This window comes from Corythoichthys intestinalis, chromosome 20, assembly GCF_030265065.1.
Source record: "Corythoichthys intestinalis isolate RoL2023-P3 chromosome 20, ASM3026506v1, whole genome shotgun sequence".
Classification (NCBI taxonomy): domain Eukaryota; kingdom Metazoa; phylum Chordata; class Actinopteri; order Syngnathiformes; family Syngnathidae; genus Corythoichthys; species Corythoichthys intestinalis.
Window position 1 is genome coordinate 36,439,652 of NC_080414.1, and position 22,165 is coordinate 36,461,816.

General features: G+C 39.7%; 1 protein-coding gene across 1 annotated transcript in view; it reads right to left on the reverse strand.

Annotated features, from left to right (window-relative positions):
• Positions 1–22,165, reverse strand: part of LOC130908894 (receptor activity-modifying protein 3-like) — a 105,446-nt gene that overhangs the window by 15,290 nt on the left and 67,991 nt on the right. The window contains exons 2-3 of the mRNA XM_057824817.1: positions 21,543–21,572; positions 19,262–19,421 (exon numbers count right to left, since the gene is read on the reverse strand). Coding sequence (XP_057680800.1) covers positions 19,262–19,421; positions 21,543–21,572 — 190 coding nt within the window. The remainder of the gene's footprint in view (positions 1–19,261; positions 19,422–21,542; positions 21,573–22,165) is intronic.

Genomic DNA, 22,165 nt, shown 5'->3' on the forward strand with positions numbered 1-22,165 from the left:
AGCGACCAAAGCTTTTCCAAATGACGGCTTTTATGCAACTCATCCAATGAGTTTACAGCATCTGAAAGCACCGGGGCTTCCATAATTTGCAAGTGAATCCACCTTTAGAAACTACGATCATTGACAATATGGACACACGATGACGGACAATATGGCGGCACAATACAGCGATCACGTGATTGTGTGATGTTGGTAATTGGGGTCTATAGGTACTTCCAGGAGTTCACGCACAGCACAGAAAGTCTCGGATTCTCATCTACGTCTTGCTAAATCCATTAGATTCCATGGGTTCCTCTGGTTTGATTTTGCAGTTTTAACTTCGTCAACACAGTGCTGCTTACTTCAACCTTCAATAATATAATAATAGTAATATTAATGCCTGCAATAATACAAAAAAACAGGTTTTAATGTGGCGAATGGGTTTTGTGTGGTATAACTGAACGCACCGTGTGGCTGTTGTGACAAAGAGAGCGAGGACTTTTTACTTTCACTTTTCACGTTCAGCTGCAGCGGACAGTAGGCACAGGTTCTGAGATATAAATGATTAAAAACCTGACGAAGCTGGTGATTTCTTTGGCGATGTTACCACAATCATAATTGTCACCTTAACTTACAAAGACTGGCGAACGGAGGTCGGAGGAGGACCGTCGAGATCTTAGACACTCTCCTATTGTCAAGCCAGCTCATGGACACGCACACAATGCTTATATTTTTCTATCATTTCCATCTTCATTTCAATAGTAAGTCTCACCTTTTCCCGTTTTTCATTCGTTTTTCACCACCTGCACTAACATCCTATGTTGATTTCTCTCACAAGAAAAACCGCCGTGCGTCTGTCTTGCGAGAAAACAAAGGAAAAAGCGGCGCTGTCATACAGTGGTATAATAAAGTATCTGAACCTTTTGGAATGTCTCACATTTCTGCATAAGATCAGCATCAGATGTGATCTGATCTTTGTCAAAATCACACAGATGTAAAAACAGTGCTGTAACGAAAACCACACAAATATTTATAGGATTTCATATTTTAATGAGGAAAGCATGAAAACAATGACAGAAGGGGGAAAAATAAGTGAACCCTCTGCCTAAGGAGACTTAAAGAGCCATTAAAACCAATTTTTACCAAGCAATTTAGGTCAAGTGTGTGCCCAGGCACTGATGAGTTGTTTAAAGCTGCCCTGCCCACTATATTGTCTGATGTGCATCGTGGCTCGGACAAAAGAGCTGTCTGAAGACCTGCGATCAAGGATTGTTGACTTGTATAAAGCTGGGAAAGGATACAAAACCATCTCGAAAAGTCTGGACGTTCATCCATCGAAAGTCTGAGAAGTTGTCTACAAATGGAGAGAGTTTGGCTCTGTCGCTTCTCTCCCAAGGAGTAGTCATCCACCAAAGATGACACCAAGAGTTCAGCGCAGGATATTCAGAGAGGTAAAAAAGAACCCTAGCACCTTGGCACAGTCCAATATCTCTGTGCACACATCAACTATATGTAAAACTATGGCCAAGAATGGTATTCATGGGAAGACTCCACGGAGAAAGCCACTCCTGTCTGAAAAAAACATTTTTGCTCATTTTATGTTCGCAAAAAGGCACTTGGACACTCCGCAGTTTTGGCAAAAAAAATTGTGAACTGATGAAACCAAAGTTGAACTCTTTAGGAGTAACACACAATGTCATGCGTGGAACAGAGCGTGCAACAAGACAATAATCCAAAACGCAGAAGTAAATAAACTTCAGAATGGTTTCAGAAGAACAAAATACACGTTCTGGAGTGGTCAAGTCAAAGTCCAGACGTTCACCCTATTGACATGTTGTGACATGACCTAAACTCAGCGTGTCATGCCATACATCCCAGGAATCTGACTGAACTACAGCAGTTTTGTAGAGAAGAATGGGCCAAGAATAGCAATGATGGATGTGCCAGACTGATCTGCAGCTACAGGAAGCGTCTGGTTGAAGTTATTGTTGCCAAAGTGGGGGCCACAAAATATTAAATGTGATTCTTCACTTATTTTTTCCTCCTTCTGTCAATGTTTGCATACTATCCTCATTAAAATATTTAAAAAAAAAAAAAAAAAAACTATAAATGCTTGGGTGTTTTTAGTTAGCTTTTTCATCCGTGCGATTTTGACGAATATCAGATCACATTTGATGGTGATTTTATGCAGAAATGTGAGAAATTCCAAAAGGTTCAGATACTTTTTGATACTACTGTACATCGTCGTATTTCGAGCATGTCATCGGATGTAGAAACAAATGGCAAGTCAAATTCTGCGTCGGATGTCAAAAAGATTGTGTGTTGCAGCGATCGTATGTCGAGTTATCACTGTACATGTTACAGTTACATTACTGCACAATAAACATAGAGAAAGGAATCAAAGTTAATACACTCATGTAAAGCTGTCTGAACACGAGGGGCGAATAAAGAGGACGCTGGGATACACACATACAATACCAGTAGAGGTCCCGCTTAGCCAGTTGGATGCCAGGAATGCTAGGCGATCGCCAATGGCAGGGCAGCTATAAGCATGTTACATTCAGTAAACTCTGGGAGCTGCAAGTACCAGCCATACTGTATTTTTGCCATTCTTATCCTGAAATTTCTTTCGTAACAAGAGGCAAGATTTTCCCGTTGAGGCCTGTCTTAACTGGAAAATTCTGTATGAAGAGACATTCGTAAGAAGTACCACTGTAGTTACCCCAAAGAGCCACTAGGGGGCGATGAAATCATTACAAATATAGGCAGGCGGTCATACGACATCCCAAAGCAACGACATTTCCGAAGATGCTTTTTGCTGGGATTTGCACGTAATTTTAGTTATGATAATGTGTTGTATTACTTTTCTTACAAACTGTTTCTTTCTGGTGACACAGTAGTTATATGTGATGTGTTTATAATTAACTGTTTTTCATTTAATTGTTTATTGAATAAGTGCACCATGAGTGATTAGGGTCTCTCCCTCCGTGAACAAATTCCAAGCATTTTAGATTAGAGATCATTCTAGCCACATCTGCTGTGCTAAACTGTGACCAGCCCATGCACAGTGGGTGCAGGCTTGCACATTAATTCATAAACCAAGCATACATATTGGCACAGAACTGATATTGATATTTTCTTATTTCAAATGCTTTAATCATAACTTGATCAATCATAACTCTAACCATAGAAAAAAATCAGGTACACGTACAGAAAATATAATTTCAAATTACTTCAATATAAAGTTTTTTCATACAAATCTAATTAACACACCAGTGATTTAGTGACTGGTATTGCGCGCAACAGACAGCTAGAAATCCATCATTGTGACATACTAAAATGTTATTGCCTTTTACTCCCCTTTTGGCTCAGCAATCCTATTTGTCGCAACGAGCTTCCTGGGGGATTCAGAGGCTTCATGGAGGCTTTGAGTTGAACTCTGATAAATTCATTATAACCACCCTAATCCCTCTGTCTCTGTCCGAAATGGCAAATCCTTCAGGTAATTTTCTTGTTCACCAGTAAATTTAGCAACAGTTGAAGTGTTTTAATTTACTCCACATGTTGGGAGTAGTGATTTACAAATCATAGTAATGTCACCAAGTAGAAGTGGATTTACTGGAAGGCTGTTGATTCATGATGAAGCAGGTATAGACGATAATCACAGCAGCCCATCTGAACTCATCACTCTATAATTAATGGGTCAAAATTTGTTGTAATTCCTTCATCGTGACCATAAATATCTGGAAAGCTAAATTATGAGAACAGTATTTTGCAAGTATTTAACAATTCATTCATGATATATTCATTTATGACAGTGGTCTTAACCTGAGGCCCAGGGGCCAATTGTGGCCCACTGACAATATTTTGCGGCCCCATATTTGACATCCAGATATTTTGTGATGGGCAGTACAAAATAAATATAAAATTTTAAATAAATGATTGAATTCATTGAAGGATCTGTTTTTTTGGGGGGGAAAAGTATATATTGTGTATGTATATCAGGGGTCGCGTTAACCGAATATTTTCCGTCGTTGACCGGTTTTTTAAAACGGTGACGGAAAAAACTGAAGTCCATCAGTCATTTTGACAGGTTGCAATTCACACCCCAGACCACAGGGTGGCGAGTGAGCATATTAATTAGCTATTGTCTCTCTTGATGCATGACGTCATTGGCCTTACTCGGAAAAATGTCGAGGCAACTGAGTGTCCAAAGTTTCTTCAAAAAGCCCCAAAACGACGATGGTGTTGATAAAAGAGGTGAAAAAAGAGGGACTGGTGCAGTGGAGGATGAAGGATGACAACGAATCAAGTGAATCGCCGGTTCACTCCTCACTGCGGCGAGCAGTTGAAAACACCGCCAATTACTAAGAAGGGCAGAATTTGTAACACGGTGAAAGCGGCATAAAGCCAAAAAAGTGGACAAGACTAGCCAGAGTCTGAAATTATTTCAAGGAAAATATCGAGGGTGCCACCACAGTGTGTACTCTTTTTGCTAAGCTGAGCTCGCATACCACAGTAGCACGTCGGCTATGAACGAACACTTGACGCGCCGTCACCCAGGTGTATTTCGGAAGACAACAGGAAACAACAAGCTAGCGGATTGTAAGTCCATACAACTTTCTAACGATTTTGTTTTTAAATTGAAGTTGCCTTTATGTGCGTCGTATCAACATGCATTTTTATTTAGTAATCATATTACATTAATATATATATATATATATATATATACAGTGCCTTGCAAAAGTATTCGGCCCCCTTGAACCTTGCAACCTTTCGCCACATTTCAGGCTTCAAACATAAAGATATAAAATTTTAATTTTTTGTCAAGAATCAACAACAAGTGGGACACAATCGTGAAGTGGAACAAAATTTATTGGATAATTTCAACTTTTTTAACAAATAAAAAACTGAAAAGTGGGGCGTGCAATATTATTCGGCCCCCTTGCGTTAATACTTTGTAGCGCCACCTTTTGCTCCAATTACAGCTGCAAGTCACTTGGGCTATGTTTCTATCAGTTTTGCACATCGAGAGACTGACATTCTTGCCCATTCTTCCTTGCAAAACAGCTCGAGCTCAGTGAGGTTGGATGGAGAGTGTTTGTGAACAGCAGTCTTCAGCTCTTTCCACAGATTCTCGATTGGATTCAGGTCTGGACTTTGACTTGGCCATTCTAACACCTGGATACGTTTATTTTTGAACCATTCCATTGTAGATTTGGCTTTATGTTTTGGATCATTGTCCTGTTGGAAGATAAATCTCCGTCCCAGTCTCAGGTCTTGTGCAGATACCAACAGGTTTTCTTCCAGAATGTTCCTGTATTTGGCTGCATCCATCTTCCCGTCAATTTTAACCATCTTCCCTGTCCCTGCTGAAGAAAAGCAGGCCCAAACCATGATGCTGCCACCATCATGTTTGACAGTGGGGATGGTGTGTTCAGGGTGATGAGCTGTGTTGCTTTTACGCCAAACATATCGTTTTGCATTGTGGCCAAAAAGTTCCATTTTGGTTTCATCTGACCAGAGCACCTTCTTCCACATGTTTGGTGCGTCTCCCAGGTGGCTTGTGGCAAACTTTAAACGAGACTTTTTATGGATATCTTTCAGAAATGGCTTTCTTCTTGCCACTCTTTCATAAAGCCCAGATTTGTGCAGTGTACGACTGATTGTTGTCCTATGGACAGACTCTCGTACCTCAGCTGTAGATCTCTGCAGTTCATCCAGAGTGATCATGGGCCTCTTGGCTGCATCTCTGATCAGTTTTCTCCTTGTTTGAGAAGAAAGTTTGGAAGGACGGCCGGGTCTTGGTAGATTTGCAGTGGTCTGATGCTCCTTCCATTTCAATATGATGGCTTGCACAGTGCTCCTTGAGATGTTTAAAGCTTGGGAAATCTTTTTATATCCAAATCCGGCTTGAAACTTCTCCACAACAGTATCTCGGACCTGCCTGGTGTGTTCCTTGGTTTTCATAATGCTCTCTGCACTTTAAACAGAACCCTGAGACTATCACAGAGCAGGTGCATTTATACGGAGACTTGATTACTCACAGGTGGATTCTATTTATCATCATCGTTCATTTAGGACAACATTGGATCATTCAGAGAACCTCACTGAACTTCTGGAGTGAGTTTGCTGCACTGAAAGTAAAGGGGCCGAATAATATTGCACGCCCCACTTTTCGGTTTTTTATTTGTTAAAAAAGTTTAAATTATCCAATAAATGTTGTTCCACTTCACGATTGTGTCCCACTTGTTGTTGATTCTTGACAAAAAAATTAAATTTCATGTCTTTATGTTTGAAGCCTGAAATGTGGCGAAAGGTTGCAAGATTCAAGGGGGCCGAATACTTTTGCAAGGCACTGTATATATATATATATATATATATATATATATATATATATATATATATATATATATATATATATATATATATATATATATATATATTCATTTATATATTTATTTATTGTATATGTATATGACTAATAAATTTTTGTAAAAAAAAAAAAAAATTTAATTAAAATCAATTTTTAAAAAATTAAAACTTAAAAAAATAAAGCAAATTCTAATCAAGTGAAAAGAAGGACGCCAATTGATGTCCAAGCCATTTAAGCTAGGAATGTGTGATGCTTACATTTGTAATACTAATACTTGTTAATGGTAATAGCTGGCTTACATACAGTGGGAGAAATAAGTATTTAGTCAACCACCAATTGTGCAAGTTCTCCCACTTAAAAAGATTAGAGAGGCCTGTAATGGTCAACATGGGTAAACCTCAACCATGAGAGACAGAATGTGGGGGGAAAAAAATAGAAAATCACATTGTTTGATTTTTCAAGAATTTATTTCCAAATTAGAGTGGAAAATAAGTATTTGGTCACCTACAAACAAGCAAGATTTCTGGCTGTCAAAGAGGTCTAACTTCTAACGAGGTCTAACGACGCTGAACTCGTTACCTGTATTAATGGCACCAGTTTTAACTCATTATCGGTATAAAGAACACCTGTCCACAACCTCAGTCATTCACACTCCAAACTCCAGTATTGGCCAAGACCAAAGAGCTGTCGAAGGACACCAAAGACAAAATTGTACACCTGCACCAGGCTGGGAAGACTGAATCTGCAATAGGAAAAAACGCTTGGTAAAGAAATCAACTGTGGAAGCAATTATTAGAAAATGGAAGACATACAAGACCACTGATAATCTCCCTCAATCTGGGGCTCTATGCAAGATCTCACCCCGTGGCGTCAAAATGATAACAAGAACGATGAGCAAAAATCCCAGAACCACACGGGGGGACCTAGTGAATGACCTACAGTGAGCTGGGACCACAGTAGCAAAGGCTACTATCAGTAACACAATGCGCCGAATCAAATCTCAAATCTTGCACTGCCAGACGATTCCCCCTGCTGAAGAAAGTAAACGTCCACGCCCATCTGCGGTTCGCTAGAGAGCATTTGGATGATCCAGAAGAGGACTGGGAGAATGTGTTATGGTCAGATGAAACCAAAATAGAACTTTTTGGTAGAAACACAGGTTCTCGTGTTTGGAGGAAAAAGAATACTGAACTGCATCCGAAGAACACCATACCCACTGTGAAGCATGGGGGTGGAAACATTATGCTTTGGGACTGTTTTTATGCAAAGGGACCAGGACGACTGATCTGTGTAAAGGAAAGAATGAATGGGGCCATGTATCAAGAGATTGTGAGTGAAAATCTCCTTCCATCAGCAAGGGCATTGAAGATGAGACAGGAATGGGTCTTTCCACATGACAATGATCCCAAACACACAGCCAGGGCAACAAAGGAGTGGCTTCGTAAAAAGCATTTCAATTTCCTGGAGTGGGCTAGCCAGTCTCCAGATCTCAACCCCATAGAAAATCTGTGAAGGGAGTTGAAAGTCCGTGTTGCCCAACAACAGCCCCAAAACATCACTGCTCTAGAGGAGATCTGCATGGGGGAATGGGCCAAAATACCAGCAACAGTGTGTGAAAAGCTTGTGAAGAGTTACAGAAAACATTTGGCCTCCGTTATTGCCAACAAAGGGTACATAACAAAGTATTGAGATGAACTTTTGGTATTGACCAAATACTTATTTTCCACCATGATTTGCAATTTTTTAAAAAATTTTATTTTTTTATTAAACAATGTGATTTTCTGTTTTTTTATCCACATTCTGTCTATCATGGTTGAGGTTTACACATGTTGACAATTACAGGCCTCTCTAATATTTTCAAGTGGGAGAACTTGCACAATTAGTGGTTGACTAAATACTTATTTGCCCCACTGTACATCTTTATGGGCCCTAGCACCAAATTGTGCTTGAGCCATAATGTAGTGCAAAGGATTATTATTGTTTATTTTTACTATTTGTACTATTCACAATTTTTTTCATGGAACATGAAACTGGACAATTTGGAGGCCTTAACAAACTCAAAAACCCACCAAAATTTGCAGATACATGTGGCTTGGCATAAATTCAGATAATTTTGTGACCTTGCGAAAAGCTGTAGCAAAATGGCTCAACATCGCCCCCTTGAATTTTCAAAAAGGCCTCTCATATTAGGTTTTTAACATTGAGCAAAACTGCACCAAAAAGTCTCTTGGACCCTTATCCCTAACCCAATAGGAAATCAGGTATTTTGGATTGAATGTGAAAAAATATGCAATTTTAGTGGTGCACATTTGAGACATTGGCTCCTAGGGAGTTAGTTGGATCCTCCTCAAAATTTGTGAGACTGTTCATGAGATATATGAGATATAAAGTTATCAAAATGTTGAGTTTTAATTAATGGCCCTGATCTGGGCGGGGTGCCAAAGCCTGGCCTATTGTTCTTTGGGCAACAATCCAAATTCAATAAATAACTTATAACTTACTAATACAAGGTTCAGTCTTTTTCATATCTGGCATGTATGAGAGGTATCCCAGCCTAAACATAACTTCATTGAAATGTTACCTGGCGCCCCCTGCGGGGAATAGTAGATGCCCTTCTTTTTTTTTTTTTTTTTTTTTTTACTAGAAAGGTTCCTCTTCCATGGAAAAAACATCAGTTGACCACAAGAAGGGGGGTCCAAACAGGAAAGTGAAAATGACCGTTTTAATAGGGATCTGGCTGCACGGCTCACCAGCGCCTCCTTTGTTATAGGACCCTCTTCAATAGGGTTTTTTTTCCACTTAAGTGCCGGAGTGTATATATACAAATACATCTCTGTCAGCTATGCCCAAAACACAAAAGAAGTTCCACGATCTGACAATCTGCCACCACCCTAAGCTGCGTGCCATCCGAATTGCGCCAAACTGCAAGGGCTTATTTAGTTCTGCTTGAAGGCCTAGTTATTATTATTTCTTATTTTTTCCATGGCAAATGAAAATGGACAATTTGGAGGCTTAAACATACTCAAAAACTCACTAAAATTCACGGCTACATGTGGCTTGGTTTAAATTTAGATAATTTTGCGACTTTGCGAAAAATAGTAACAAAATAGCTCAACATCACCTCCTTGAATTTTTCAAAAAGGCCTCTCCTACTAGTTTTTTTCCACATAGAATTTGGGAGTCGATACCTCGTGGACTAATCCCAAACCCAACTGGAAATCGGATAATTTGGATTGAATTTGAAAAACAATGCAATTTTAGTCGATTTACAGGGTACACATTTGAGACCTTGACGCCAACGGATTAAGTTGGATCTTAAAAAAATATATTTGAGACTGTACATCAGACATATAAGAGCGATGGTTATAAAAATTATGAGTGTTCATTCACGGGCCTGACCTGGGAGGGATCCCAAAGTCGGCCTTTTTTTTTTTTTTTTTTTTTGGCAACAAGCCCTGCTGGGAATAGGAAACACCCTTTTTTACAAGACAGGCTCCTCCTCCAAGGGAAAAAAAATCAATTGACCTCAAACCCGCATTAGGGAGAGCCCTAAGACATGTGTTGAGGTGGCTGATGAAAAATATTGAGTTTTCGTTAAAGCAGAAGAGTCCAAACAGGAATGTGAAAATGAAAAAAAAAAAAAAATTTTTTTGAACAGTCATAACTTGGCAGACATACAAAAAAAATTCTCACCAAAAATTATGAACAGTCACAACTTGGCAGATGTACAACATATCTGCATCAAACTTCCCGTGCTTGAGGAGAGTCATGCCCTGATGGGTCATGTAGGGGTTATTTGCATCAACACTAAAGTGTCAACTAATTTGCCTGGTATACCAGACTCACCGCTGTTCCAGTGATTGAGTCTGGCGACCGTCCGGCGGATCGAATTCTGAGGGCGGAGCAAGCCACAGCAAACAGACAGCGGAGTGGACCAACCAGCGACGGGCAGACGTGACATTGTTAAAGCGACAAGTAATTAGCGTGAGCAGAGAATGGAGAAGTTTATTCAACATGGCTAGCGCGAGCCATGTTGACTTGTTTCGATATGTTTATGGTAATTTGAAACTGGTTTTACCGTGGATTGGAACATATTCTCGGCTCTCCCCTTCGCCATTTGTTGTTGTAGAGGCGACTTTCGGCGCGCAAGAGTGACGTTACTCGTTAAGAACACGTCACGCAAATAAACGAATCTGATTGGATGATTGATTTTGTACCTTGCTCGAGCGGCCGTTAATGGGCTGGGTCCCAGACTATTTCTTACAGTGGTTGAAAAATACAGGGAGAATAGTCTGGCTGTGCCAGGCAACCAACTAATGGCAACAGAAAGTCACTAATTTTACTTATACATGTCCAGTTCTTTTCAGGTTGGTCAGTGTAGTTACGAGACCTTTTATAATACCACATTTTAAGGCCCATGTCCCCATGTCTCTGTCTGTTGCCATGACAACCCTTTGTTCACCATTAAAAGGAAGTTCCAGGTAGATTTCTTCAGGGACTTAGGCAGCTTTTAGAGCCACAAAATTTGACAAACTTGGTTGAAATGGCCCAATTAAAAGATTCATTTTGGTTTTGAATAAGGTGTAGCTGCACAGCTCAGTAGCACCTTCTTTACTGTAGGACTCTCTTCAATAGGGTTTTTTTTTTTCACCTAAGTGTGAGAAAGCATTTCTCATCTCAGAATATACAAAAAACAGCTCTGTCAGCCTTGCCCAAAACAGAAAAGAGGTTCCACACAAACAAAGAGGCGAATTTCGAGCAGAGTTAGTTTCTGAAGAAATAATGACAGGGGGACCGTCTGCCACCACATCCGAGTTGCGCCAAACTGCGAGTGACCGTTCAGTCCTGCTTGCAGGCCTAGTAATTATTATTTTGCAATAATTGTCTCCAAATAAAAACTACTACAACTACAGTACAAGGTCTACATGGCCCCAAATAAATGAGCCATCGCACACCATTTACCCAACAAGTACCAAATAAATGTGTGTCCTCTGACGTCAAGGCATCACTATTGCTTTGAAGACACTTTGCTTAACCAATGCTGATCAAATTAACTCTGTTGCCTGTAGGTTATGTGTTTCGTCCGTGTGTCTGGCGTGTGTTGTATATAGATGTACTTATATTCAGCAGAGCCTCCAGATGCCATTGATAAGAGAAGTGTTTTTCTTCCTGTCGAATCGGAAGTCAGCATTGGTGTGTGTAAACAAGGTGAGATTTATCAAATTTTAATGCATGCTGGTGCGTTGAAAAAGGAAATGCATTTGATAAGTTTTATTATTTAGAGAGGGTTTCCTTTAAGATTGGAATATAATATTTGAGGTATATCACAGTATATTACCTGTATCAGTCACATTCCTATCTTTAATGTATCACAAGTCCAGAGGCCAAAGCACTTGACCTGGTTCATGTTTGACGCAACACCCTACATGTAATGTTGAGAGTCACCGGTCGGTGAGTCTGTGTAACCCATTACGTCGTGAAATATTCAGTGTGCCCTTTAGCTTGTGCTCCCACTTACATCGAACATAAAACATGGAAGTGGGACCACTGAGGTTGAACAAAGTTCATTCTCAAATGCTCGTCGACCTCAAAAGAAAATGCCTGTTGTTCATGAATCCTTAATTACATACCACACCATTTTACAGTTTAAATGTCATTCATATGCTTAAAGGAACAATGCGGAATTTTTAGTGTTATTTAAAGTACTTTTCTACTCTATGCATGCTTCAACAATGCCCTGGTGAGTACACAGAGCCCTGACTTTTTAACTGAGACTGCCCTAAAAAGTCCTTTTTCTTCCCTTCAATAGAGAGACTTTGGGTTGAACTCACTGGGCGAGCACGCAGTTGTGCAGTGTTGTTTCACCTAGCCTTTGCCTAGTCTCCGCTTGGCAAAAACACTTTTGTAACCCACTTAAGACTTGCTAATAACCGTTAACAATCACATATGCTGTTTGGGGGGTTTTGGTGCTAAGTTGATGGCCAAACGCTCGTTCTGGGACAACCATGCATTAACTTAACACAGGCTGCACTTATGCGATAGGCCGGAGGTGGCAGAGTGGCCACAACGTAAACATCTGATGTTGCTCACAGTGTTCCTCAGTGAGCTTGTGTGTCTGCTCAGATAAATAAAAAAATAGATGGAAAATTGGATAGAAATCTTGAGTTTAGACTGTTTAACTGCATATGCTAATGTTACCAGGACAACTTGTGAATGTCCTGTCTTTTAGAAGAACAAATATAAGTTGAACAGGATGCACCTGGCAGGTGAGAATGGTGCACGTTAAAGATCACATTTGACAGATCAATACCATATTTTGTTTAACCAATAGTAACAATGCATTGTGATAATAGCCATGTAAGGTCATATATTTGTGTTTGACTCCTCCCAGGAACTAGAAGCGTATAAAAGCAAGTAACGCTCCCCACTCAGGGTAGTCGCTGTGTTACAGACATAACTGTCTGTCATATTGTTTTCTCCAAAGTGCAATTTTTAATAAAGAAATCTTATCATTGCACTGTAAATGCTAATGTGGAACTTAAATAAATATGATTAGTGAACCAAACTCAATTTTTATCAACCCTATTGTGAACACTATTTTTTTAATAAGTAAGAAGTAATTTGGGGACGGAAATCATGCCTAACTTGATGCATCTCAGTTAAATTAAATTAGAAAAAAAAATTGTTTTTTCAGACAAAGGTCAGATCTGCCTTGTCTATTTTCACCCTTTTCTGACACCAAAACATTCCCGCACACGTCCACGGTCATCCGCGCCGTCAACCAGTGCTCTCTTTAGCACCTTCACTTACGTTACTTAATTGATATCAATTCGGTAAGTATGGATTTTATCTTTTAAGGCAATGTGACAGTTGATAAAAGAGTCAAATATAGTAGTGACTATTATTTATCTGTGCCGCCGAAATGGATGATGGGAAGTTGTGACAACCATGACTGAGAGTAGTGATTGCTGTTGTGATGTCATATGAAAAATAAAGAAGAAAAATGTAACTACTAGTGTAGCCCAAACATAGACTTCATAATGTAATGACAGGACACAGGGAGCGGAGCCGATAAATACGGGGCCTGCATTGTTGGTGAGGTCATCAAAGCTGACCGAGTGGAATAACAGACAAAGAGCTTTTTCATCGTGAACTCTTGTGAACAAATGCTTAAATCCCTGAATTCTTTATAGATATGGACGTAAAACAGTCTCTTTGTTTGATTAAAAGTTAAAAAAAAAAAAAAAAAAAACGTGCAGTTATCATTTAATTTACGTAAATATGTCGAAGTACAATGCTAGTCTGTTAGTAAATGTAGCTAGCGGCCGCCTGATGAAAACAGCTTGTCAGGTAAAAATTCTTGTGAATACATGCTTACAGTGCCTTGCAAAAGTATTCGACCCCCTTGAATCTTGCAACCTTTCGCCACATTTCAGGCTTCAAACATAAAGATATGAAATTTAATTTTTTTGTCAAGAATCAACAACAAGTGGGACACAATCGTGAAGTGGAACGACATTTATTGGATAATTTAAACTTTTTTAACAAATAAAAAACTGAAAAGTGGGGCGTGCAATATTATTCGGCCCCTTTACTTTCAGTGCAGTAAACTCACTCCAGAAGTTCAGTGAGGATCTCTGAATGATTCAATGTTGTCCTAAATGACCGATGATGATAAATAGAATCCACCTGTGTGTAATCAAGTCCCCGTATTAATGCACCTGCTCTGTGATAGTCTCAGGGTTCTGTTTAAAGTGCAGAGAGCATTATGAAAACCAAGGAACAGACCAGGCAGGTCCGAGATACTGTTGCGGAGAAGTTTAAAGCCGGCTTTGGATACAAAAAGATTTCCCAAGCTTTAAACATCTCAAGGAGCACTGTGCAAGCCATCATATTGAAATGGAAGGAGCATCAGTCCACTGCAAATCTACCAAGACCCGGCCGTCCTTCCAAACTTTCTTCTCAAACAAGGAGAAAACTGATCAGAGATGCAGCCAAGAGGCCCATGATCACTCTGGATGAACTGCAGAGATCTACAGCTGAGGTGGGAGAGTCTGTCCATAGGACAACAATCAGTCGTACACTGCACAAATCTGGCCTTTATGGAAGAGTGGCAAGAAGAAAGCCATTTCTCAAAGATATCCATAAAAAGTCTCGTTTAAAGTTTGCCACAAGCCACCTGGGAGACACACCAAACATGTGGAAGAAGGTGCTCCGGTCAGATGAAACCAAAATTGAACTTTTTGGCCACAATGCAAAACGATATGTTTGGCGTAAAAGCAACACAGCTAATCACCCTGAACACACCATCCCCACTGTCAAACATGGTGGTGGCAGCATCATGGTTTGGGCCTGCTTTTCTTCAGCAGGGACAGGGAAGATGGTTAAAATTGACGGGAAGATGGATGCAGCCAAATACAGGAACATTCTGGAAGAAAACCTGTTGGTATCTGCACAAGACCTGAAACTGGGACGGAGATTTATCTTCCAACAGGACAATGATCCAAAACATAAAGCCAAATCTACAATGGAATGGTTCAAAAATAAACGTATCCAGGTGTTAGAATGGCCAAGTCAAAGTCCAGACCTGAATCCAATCGAGAATCTGTAGAAAGAGCTGAAGACTGCTGTTCACAAACACTCTCCATCCAACCTCACTGAGCTCGAGCTGTTTTGCAAGGAAGAATGGGCAAGAATGTCAGTCTCTCGATGTGCAAAACTGATAGAAACATACCCCAAGCGACTTGCAGCTGTAATTGGAGCAAAAGGTGGCGCTACAAAGTATTAACGCAAGGGAGCCGAATAATATTTCACGCCCCACTTTTCAGTTTTTTATTTGTTAAAAAAGTTTAAATTATCCAATAAATTTTGTTCCACTTCACGATTGTGTCCCATTTGTTTTTGATTCTTGACAAAAAATTAAAATTTTATATCTTTATGTTTGAAGCCTGAAATGTGGCGAAAGGTTGCAAGGTTCAAGGGGGCTGATTTTGCAAGGCATTGTATATTCACAAATTCTTTACAGATCAGGATGTAAAAAGATCTCGATTCATGGTTAAAAGCAAAACAAAAAAACAACAAAAAAACGTGCAGTTAGCATTTATTTTACGTATATTGCGAACTATGATGCCAACGCAGTAGCAGCTAATTTCTACCATTGATTTTTTTTCACAACGTTTCAAAATGCATGCATGCTACGAAAAATATAATAATTACCTTAAATCCTCGAACGGTTTATATGTGGTACAGCTCTCGTACTTTTTCAACAGAAATCCGGCGTTAGATCGCTGCATGGGTGTTTGTGAATAGCTCCTCTTGATGTGGGCGGCCCCCTACTTGAATGCGAGGCCCAGTGCATGACCGATCTGACCCGTCAATACGCTATGAAGTCTATGGCCCAAAGTAGCGGAGTAAGAGTGGCGTTTCTTCTTCACAAATCTATTCAAGTAAAAGTAAAAAGTATGGCTTAGTAACACTACTCTTCGAAGTACATTTTTCTCAAAAAAGTAGTCAAATAAATGTAATGGAGTAAATGTAACGCTTTACTACCCACCCCTGCTCCTGTATAGCAAATTATCATACAGTTGTATTAGTGGCTGCCGGAAAATGACTGCAGAATCACATCTGGCCTTCGCCAGTGCCAGACATCTTTACATTATCTCAAGTCCGGATAAGGCGGCACCACAGCTCCTCAAGACATCCTGCTCCTGTAACGTGAAGCCTCTCAGTACAACAAATCAATTCTAACAACATGATCGATTCCCATAAATGCAGGCAAAACATGGAGTCTCTCAGCATTTCATCCAATTTACAAGCTAAAAACATCCGAACATCATTTGAGCTGTTTGTGCAGCCGCAGTGCACATTTGTCAAACAGAAGATGCTCTGCAGGGGTCACTGCTGTTTAAACATGAGGTTCTTTACTCTCACAGCCTGATCCCCTCTCACAGTCTATGCTCACTTGTTTGTGGCTATCTCTGCCTTCCTCTTGATCCTCATTGCTGCGCGAGCTCACATGCATCGCCACTAAATTGCAATTGGAACGCGTCTCAGCATGGGTCGACGCTCTTGTGACGGTTCCCGTTTCCTCTCTCTGATTGCAAGCGAACACATCGGTGTGTCATTTCCCTAAGTGAGGGCATCATTGTTTTGAACTAAACTAAAGTGATGCAACAGTGTGCTTCCTGTGTCAAGTTCGCTGGAAATTAGAAGGCGAATGTCAGAGGGGACTTTAAAATAATATAAATTTGGACCACGTTCAAAACTTGCACTCTCCCACGACTGCCGAGGTCAATTCATGGCTTGTTTGAGACAAATCCTAAAATGACGAGCTTGTAAAACACATTAATATGATGTATCAATGTGGCCTCTGCTTTCCCTTGCCGGGACCACCCTTCAGAACCAAAATGGAGACCGAGACAACTTAAATTAACAACTTTTAAGTGTGTCACAGAACAGATTGTGATGAACTTCATGTCACACACTTAGAATAGAGTTGGTAAAATGATGTCTCTGTGCACATTATCTTTGAAAAGCAGTCTTGCTGACAGCTTGTCTTGGCCGTTGTGTTCCTCGCCATATTTTCAGATGCTTCAGAGCATGCCTCAAGTCAAACAGATGTCTTTGTGAAAACGCATGCCGGGGCACCAAAGTTAAAGAGGCTAATTTTAGCATGTGAACCGTCAGTCATTTTTTTCTCCTGGATTTATGCCATCATATTCAATTTGAATCAACCACAGTTGGGCGCCAAGTCAGTTCTTGTCTTTCTCCTCTCTGTCAGTTCGTTGTCACAGGAAAGTGGAGTTCAAAGGTTAAGGTGCAGGTGTCAAACTCAAGGGCTAGGGGCCAGTGCCGACCCACCACGTTATTTTCAGTGATCCATGAAAGCAAATCACGTGCATCAGCTTCATGTTTTCGCTCCCAAATGCCGAAACCAAGGTTTCGACAAGTTAAATCAAGAAATTCATCATGAAAATTATTACTTCTAAAGAGTTTATCAAAACCACGCAGCATCAGAATTTAAGGTGCCTGTGACACAAAAAAGCATGTTTATTTCATATTACACCCGATATTTTATGCACCTGAATGAAATTGACCGATTGGATGTGTGTGGAAGCAATCGATATACAGTGCCCTCCATAAGTATTGGCACCCCTGAAAAAGATGTGTTTTTTTAGCTTCTAATATTTTTTTTTTTAATTCAAATAATATGGGACCTTAATGGAAAAAAAGAGAAAAATCCAACCTTCAATACAAGTGCATTCATTCAGTGGGGGAAAAATCCCACATAAAGAAAAAATTATTTGACATCAAATAATGTGTGTCACAATTATTAGCACCCCTGGTGTTAATACTTTGTACAACCCTCTTTTGCCAACAAAACAAGGTCTGGGGACTGAGATGGCCATGGGAGGAGCTTGATTTTGTGTCTGGTGAACCATTTCTGTGTAGATTTGGCCATATGTTTAGGTTCATTGTCTTGCTGAAAGACCCAGTGACGACCCATCTTCAGCTTTCGGGCAGAAGGCAACAGATTTTGATTTAAAATGTCCTGGTATTTCAAAGCATTCATGATGCCACGCACCCTAACAAGGTTCCCAGGGCCTTTGGAAGCGAAACAGCCCCACAGCACCCACCCCCATACTTCACAGTGGGTATGAGGTGCTTTTCAGCATGCACATCATTCGTGGCACGCCAGACCTACTTAGAGTGTTTGTTGCCAAAAAGCTCAATCTTGGTCTCACACAAAAATACACACGGTCCCAGGCTTCAACTGGGACCGTGTGCTTTGGTCAGCATATGGCAATCAGTATGTCGCGTTATTGGGTATCTCTGTGTGAGTTCTCTGAAAGCTTTCATGATGGTAAAGCACTCAGCATAAAGTATAATCCAACAATGAAGCCTGTAATATGCCTGTATGTAATATGACAGTGTAATGGCCACAGCTATTTTTCTGTATGTGTTTGCTTTATTCTGCTATCATAAAATTTCATATGTTTCATTGGCATCAGAGCAATACAGCTTTAATCTGGTTGGGTCTGTGTGGGGGGTGCATGCATTAAAAAATGTTCTGGAAAAAAAAAAACTGAAACCTGACGTAAACACTTGTGTTGAATTATGTCACAGCAGCCATTACCAATAAGTTGTCTGAGTGTACTGTTAAAGCTGCAAGTCATTTGTGTTACAATGACATGTTTGCACAGTAGTCATATAGATTTTTATAATGTACATTTTTCAAGTCATACAAGCTGTTATAAATGTTCAAACTAGAATTCTTATTGTTTACAAGATTTTTTTTTATATACTTAATGTTTAGACTGCATGTGCAATTGTTAAAATAAAAGCTGGTAAATAAATTTAACGAGAAACGGTTAATTTGTATTCCATGCATTGATTCAAATTTTCAAATTATATAACAGTCCGCTTGGGCGAATTTATCGTCATTTATCGTTATCGAGGTAAATCTGCTCAATTTACCCTGATACGTACTGAAGGCCATATCGCCCAGCCCTAACTTGAGTGTGTAATTGCGCCTAGTCGTGCATGAATCCCATCAGGCGTGTGATAGTCTGCAGACGTGCAGAAATGCTGCAAGGGGGGCCAGGACTTCAAATGGATTTGACGTCTATTGCTGTCAGTGGCAGATGATTTAAAAATGTTGACATATTGCAATATTTTGTTTATCACGTTTCAGATTTCAAAACAGGAATCATTCAATTTGCTGCACATGCAATCATTTTAGGCGAGCATACATTTACATGGGTTTACAGTCATGATAGTGATCGTTTGTTGAGGTTGAAATGCTTTTTGAGTTGTGGTTGAGGGAGCGCAAAACTCATTGACACAAAAGTAGACTAGATATGGATTGTGTGTGTGCATGAAAACATATTTACTGTGAAGTAGTACCTGATAAAGTGAGTGAGGTTACACCAGTACTGAGGGTCTATGTGAGCCATGTCACGCTTGAACTCTTCACCACAAATCTCCACTTCCCACTCCAAGCGGGACTCATTGCAGGCTCTCCTTGGTCGGGCAGAAGTAGGTTCGATGTTGAAACTCTCAGTAGCTAGGATGTGCAGAGGCAAGAAAATCATTCATTGGTTAAATCCAAGGCTGCTCGAACTTTGATTAAATAGATAGACAGGGGTGTAGCGGTACACATAAATCACGGTTCGGTACGGGGGTCACGGTTCGGTACGGGTTTGGTGCAACAGAAAACCGGGAAAGCTTTTTCATCCCAGCACTTGAAAGTTTGTTCTATTGGCCAAACCCAGTGGTGGAATGTAACAAAGTAAAAATACTTCGTTACTGTACTGTACATACATTTTTGTGTATCTGTACTGTACTTGAGTACAAATATGAAGTGGTACTTTTTACTTTTTCTTCACTACATTTTACAGCACGTACAGTATTTGTACTTTTACTCCACTAGTTTTTCAAATTGTCGCCTGCATAACACGGTACTTTTGTTTGTTTTCTTTTTTTGTCATTGTGAATTGATAGTTTCGTTTTCATGCCGCCAGCACAATTGATAAGCCCCGTGCAACTATACAATAATCAAGCACTAGAGGCAACAACACATGTACAAGCAAGATTAGGCAGGGGAACAAGATAACTGACCAACAGCAAGCAGCGTGCCTTCAGGTGGGTGGGTCCTGTACACTCTTGTACAGTAGGTTTGGGTACGCATTGGACGAAAGCCTTAATTATTTCAGGAAATCTGGCAGGACATGGGATGGGAATAATAATCAACAGGAGCAGGAACAGCTAAATAGATGATAGATGATGAATTTCCCCAGTGTTAAAATACCTAGACGACCGAAGCGTCCATTTTTGTAGTTTTTATTTTCGTGGGCCAACACTGTCTCGACTTGCGTTGGCACGTCAAACGACACATTCCAAAGTCCCAAGTTTCCAACGCTTCGACTTGCGTTTAGTATATTTATGTGGACTCAACATGGCAAACGATGGAGGTGAAAACCCGAAGAGAGAACTACACATGAAACTGGGAAATAATGACCCATCGGTTAACTGGAGGAGGAAGGTCCAAGTTATTATTATTCTTGAGAGTGAAAGGCGACGATCTGCTACAAAATAAGTGGCGTGTAAAAAATGCTTGGGCATAGACTTCATAATATATTGACGGGGCGCGGGGCCGATTAATAGGGGGCCTGCATTGTTGGCGTGGCCCTCAAAGCTGACCGAGTGGAATCATGGACAAAGAGCTTTTTTCGTTGAAAAGTCTTGTGAATAAATGCTTATATCCCTGAATTCTTTATAGATATGGACGTAAAACAGTCTTGATTCTTGGTTAAAAGAAAAAAAAACCTGTAGTTAGCATTTATTTTACGTAAATATTGCGAAGTATGATGCTAGTCAGTAAGTAAATTAGCGGCCGCCATATCACAGACAAAGAGCTTTTTCCGTTGAAAATTCTTGTGAATAAATCCTTAAATCCCCGGTATATATATATACATATACATATACCTTTTACTTTTTACTTGTAAAGCAAATTCTAAAGCAAGTATTTTTGTACTTTTACTTGAGTATTTTTTCCCTCCGTCTCTGTACTTTTGATTAAATAAGAAAAAGTGAGTACTTCATCAACCACTGGCTGAAACTGAAAAGCAGCTCTTGTTAAAGTGCAAAATAAACAGAAAACATCAAACTTTTTTTTTTTTTCTAACGTTCTTTAATTCACAGATTTTTTTTTTCCTAACGCTCTTTAATTCACAGATTATTTGCAAAAATAGACAACAAACACACCCTTTTTGTAGGGATTCAGTAAGGTCACATTTAAAATGAAGTAGTACTCGACAGTTGTCAAACTATTTATAAAAGTAAAATACTACCATTTTCATTGTTGGATAACACACAGTTAACTGTAAACCATGAGCAGCAACATACAATCCTACAAAAGATATATACTGTATTTCTAATTGGCTAAAACAAAATAAAATGTGCAAATAGTTCCCAAACAGAAAAAGCATCTTTTGAAATAGTGCAAAAATAAACATACACAAAGTATTCCAATGACTTCAGTATTGGAAGATTAACTACAACATGGATTTTTTTTGTTTGTTTTTACTCAAACATATCCACAGTCTGATTGCGTGCACTGAACCGTGATGCCTGTACCGGGAACGGTACGAATACAAATGCCATTATACTCTTAATAGATGCTTACCTGTCAATTCTCCCACCATCCAGGCATTGACTGCAAAAAAAATAAATAAAGAGAAATTCATTAAAGGCTTCTGGTGAAAAAAATCAAATTTTTTAATACATTATTAGAGATAACCCATAAACGGCTTATTTCTTTTTTTCTTCTTTTTTTCATGCGCATCTGTTTTCCTAACCTTTAGCCTTACATCTTTTCATCCTCTCATCCCCCACATCTAATCATCATTATGGTTGCGTCACAGCTATTGCTGTTGGATCATTGTTCCCAAGCCAACAACAACATAAACACACCTTTTTAACAAACATCTATCACTTCTTGTAAATTGCCCAACTAAATTCCCATGAGAACGGCCTCGTGTGTTACTTGAAGAGGTGTTTCTCTGAAAGATGCCTAGCATTCTTACTTGCTGAATTCAGACAGCGATTGAGTCACCACTGAGGTTGACCTTCATTACATTACACCCAAACGCGATTGTCAAAATGTTGAATAGAGATTTGAAAAAATGACATCCTCGCTGCAGTAAAATGTAAATCATACTGTGAAAAAAGCAGTTACAAGTGACGAAAGTCAAACAAGCACGGGAAAGGTGTGTCTATCTATTTTAGGTGCCAAACTTCAAATGCAGA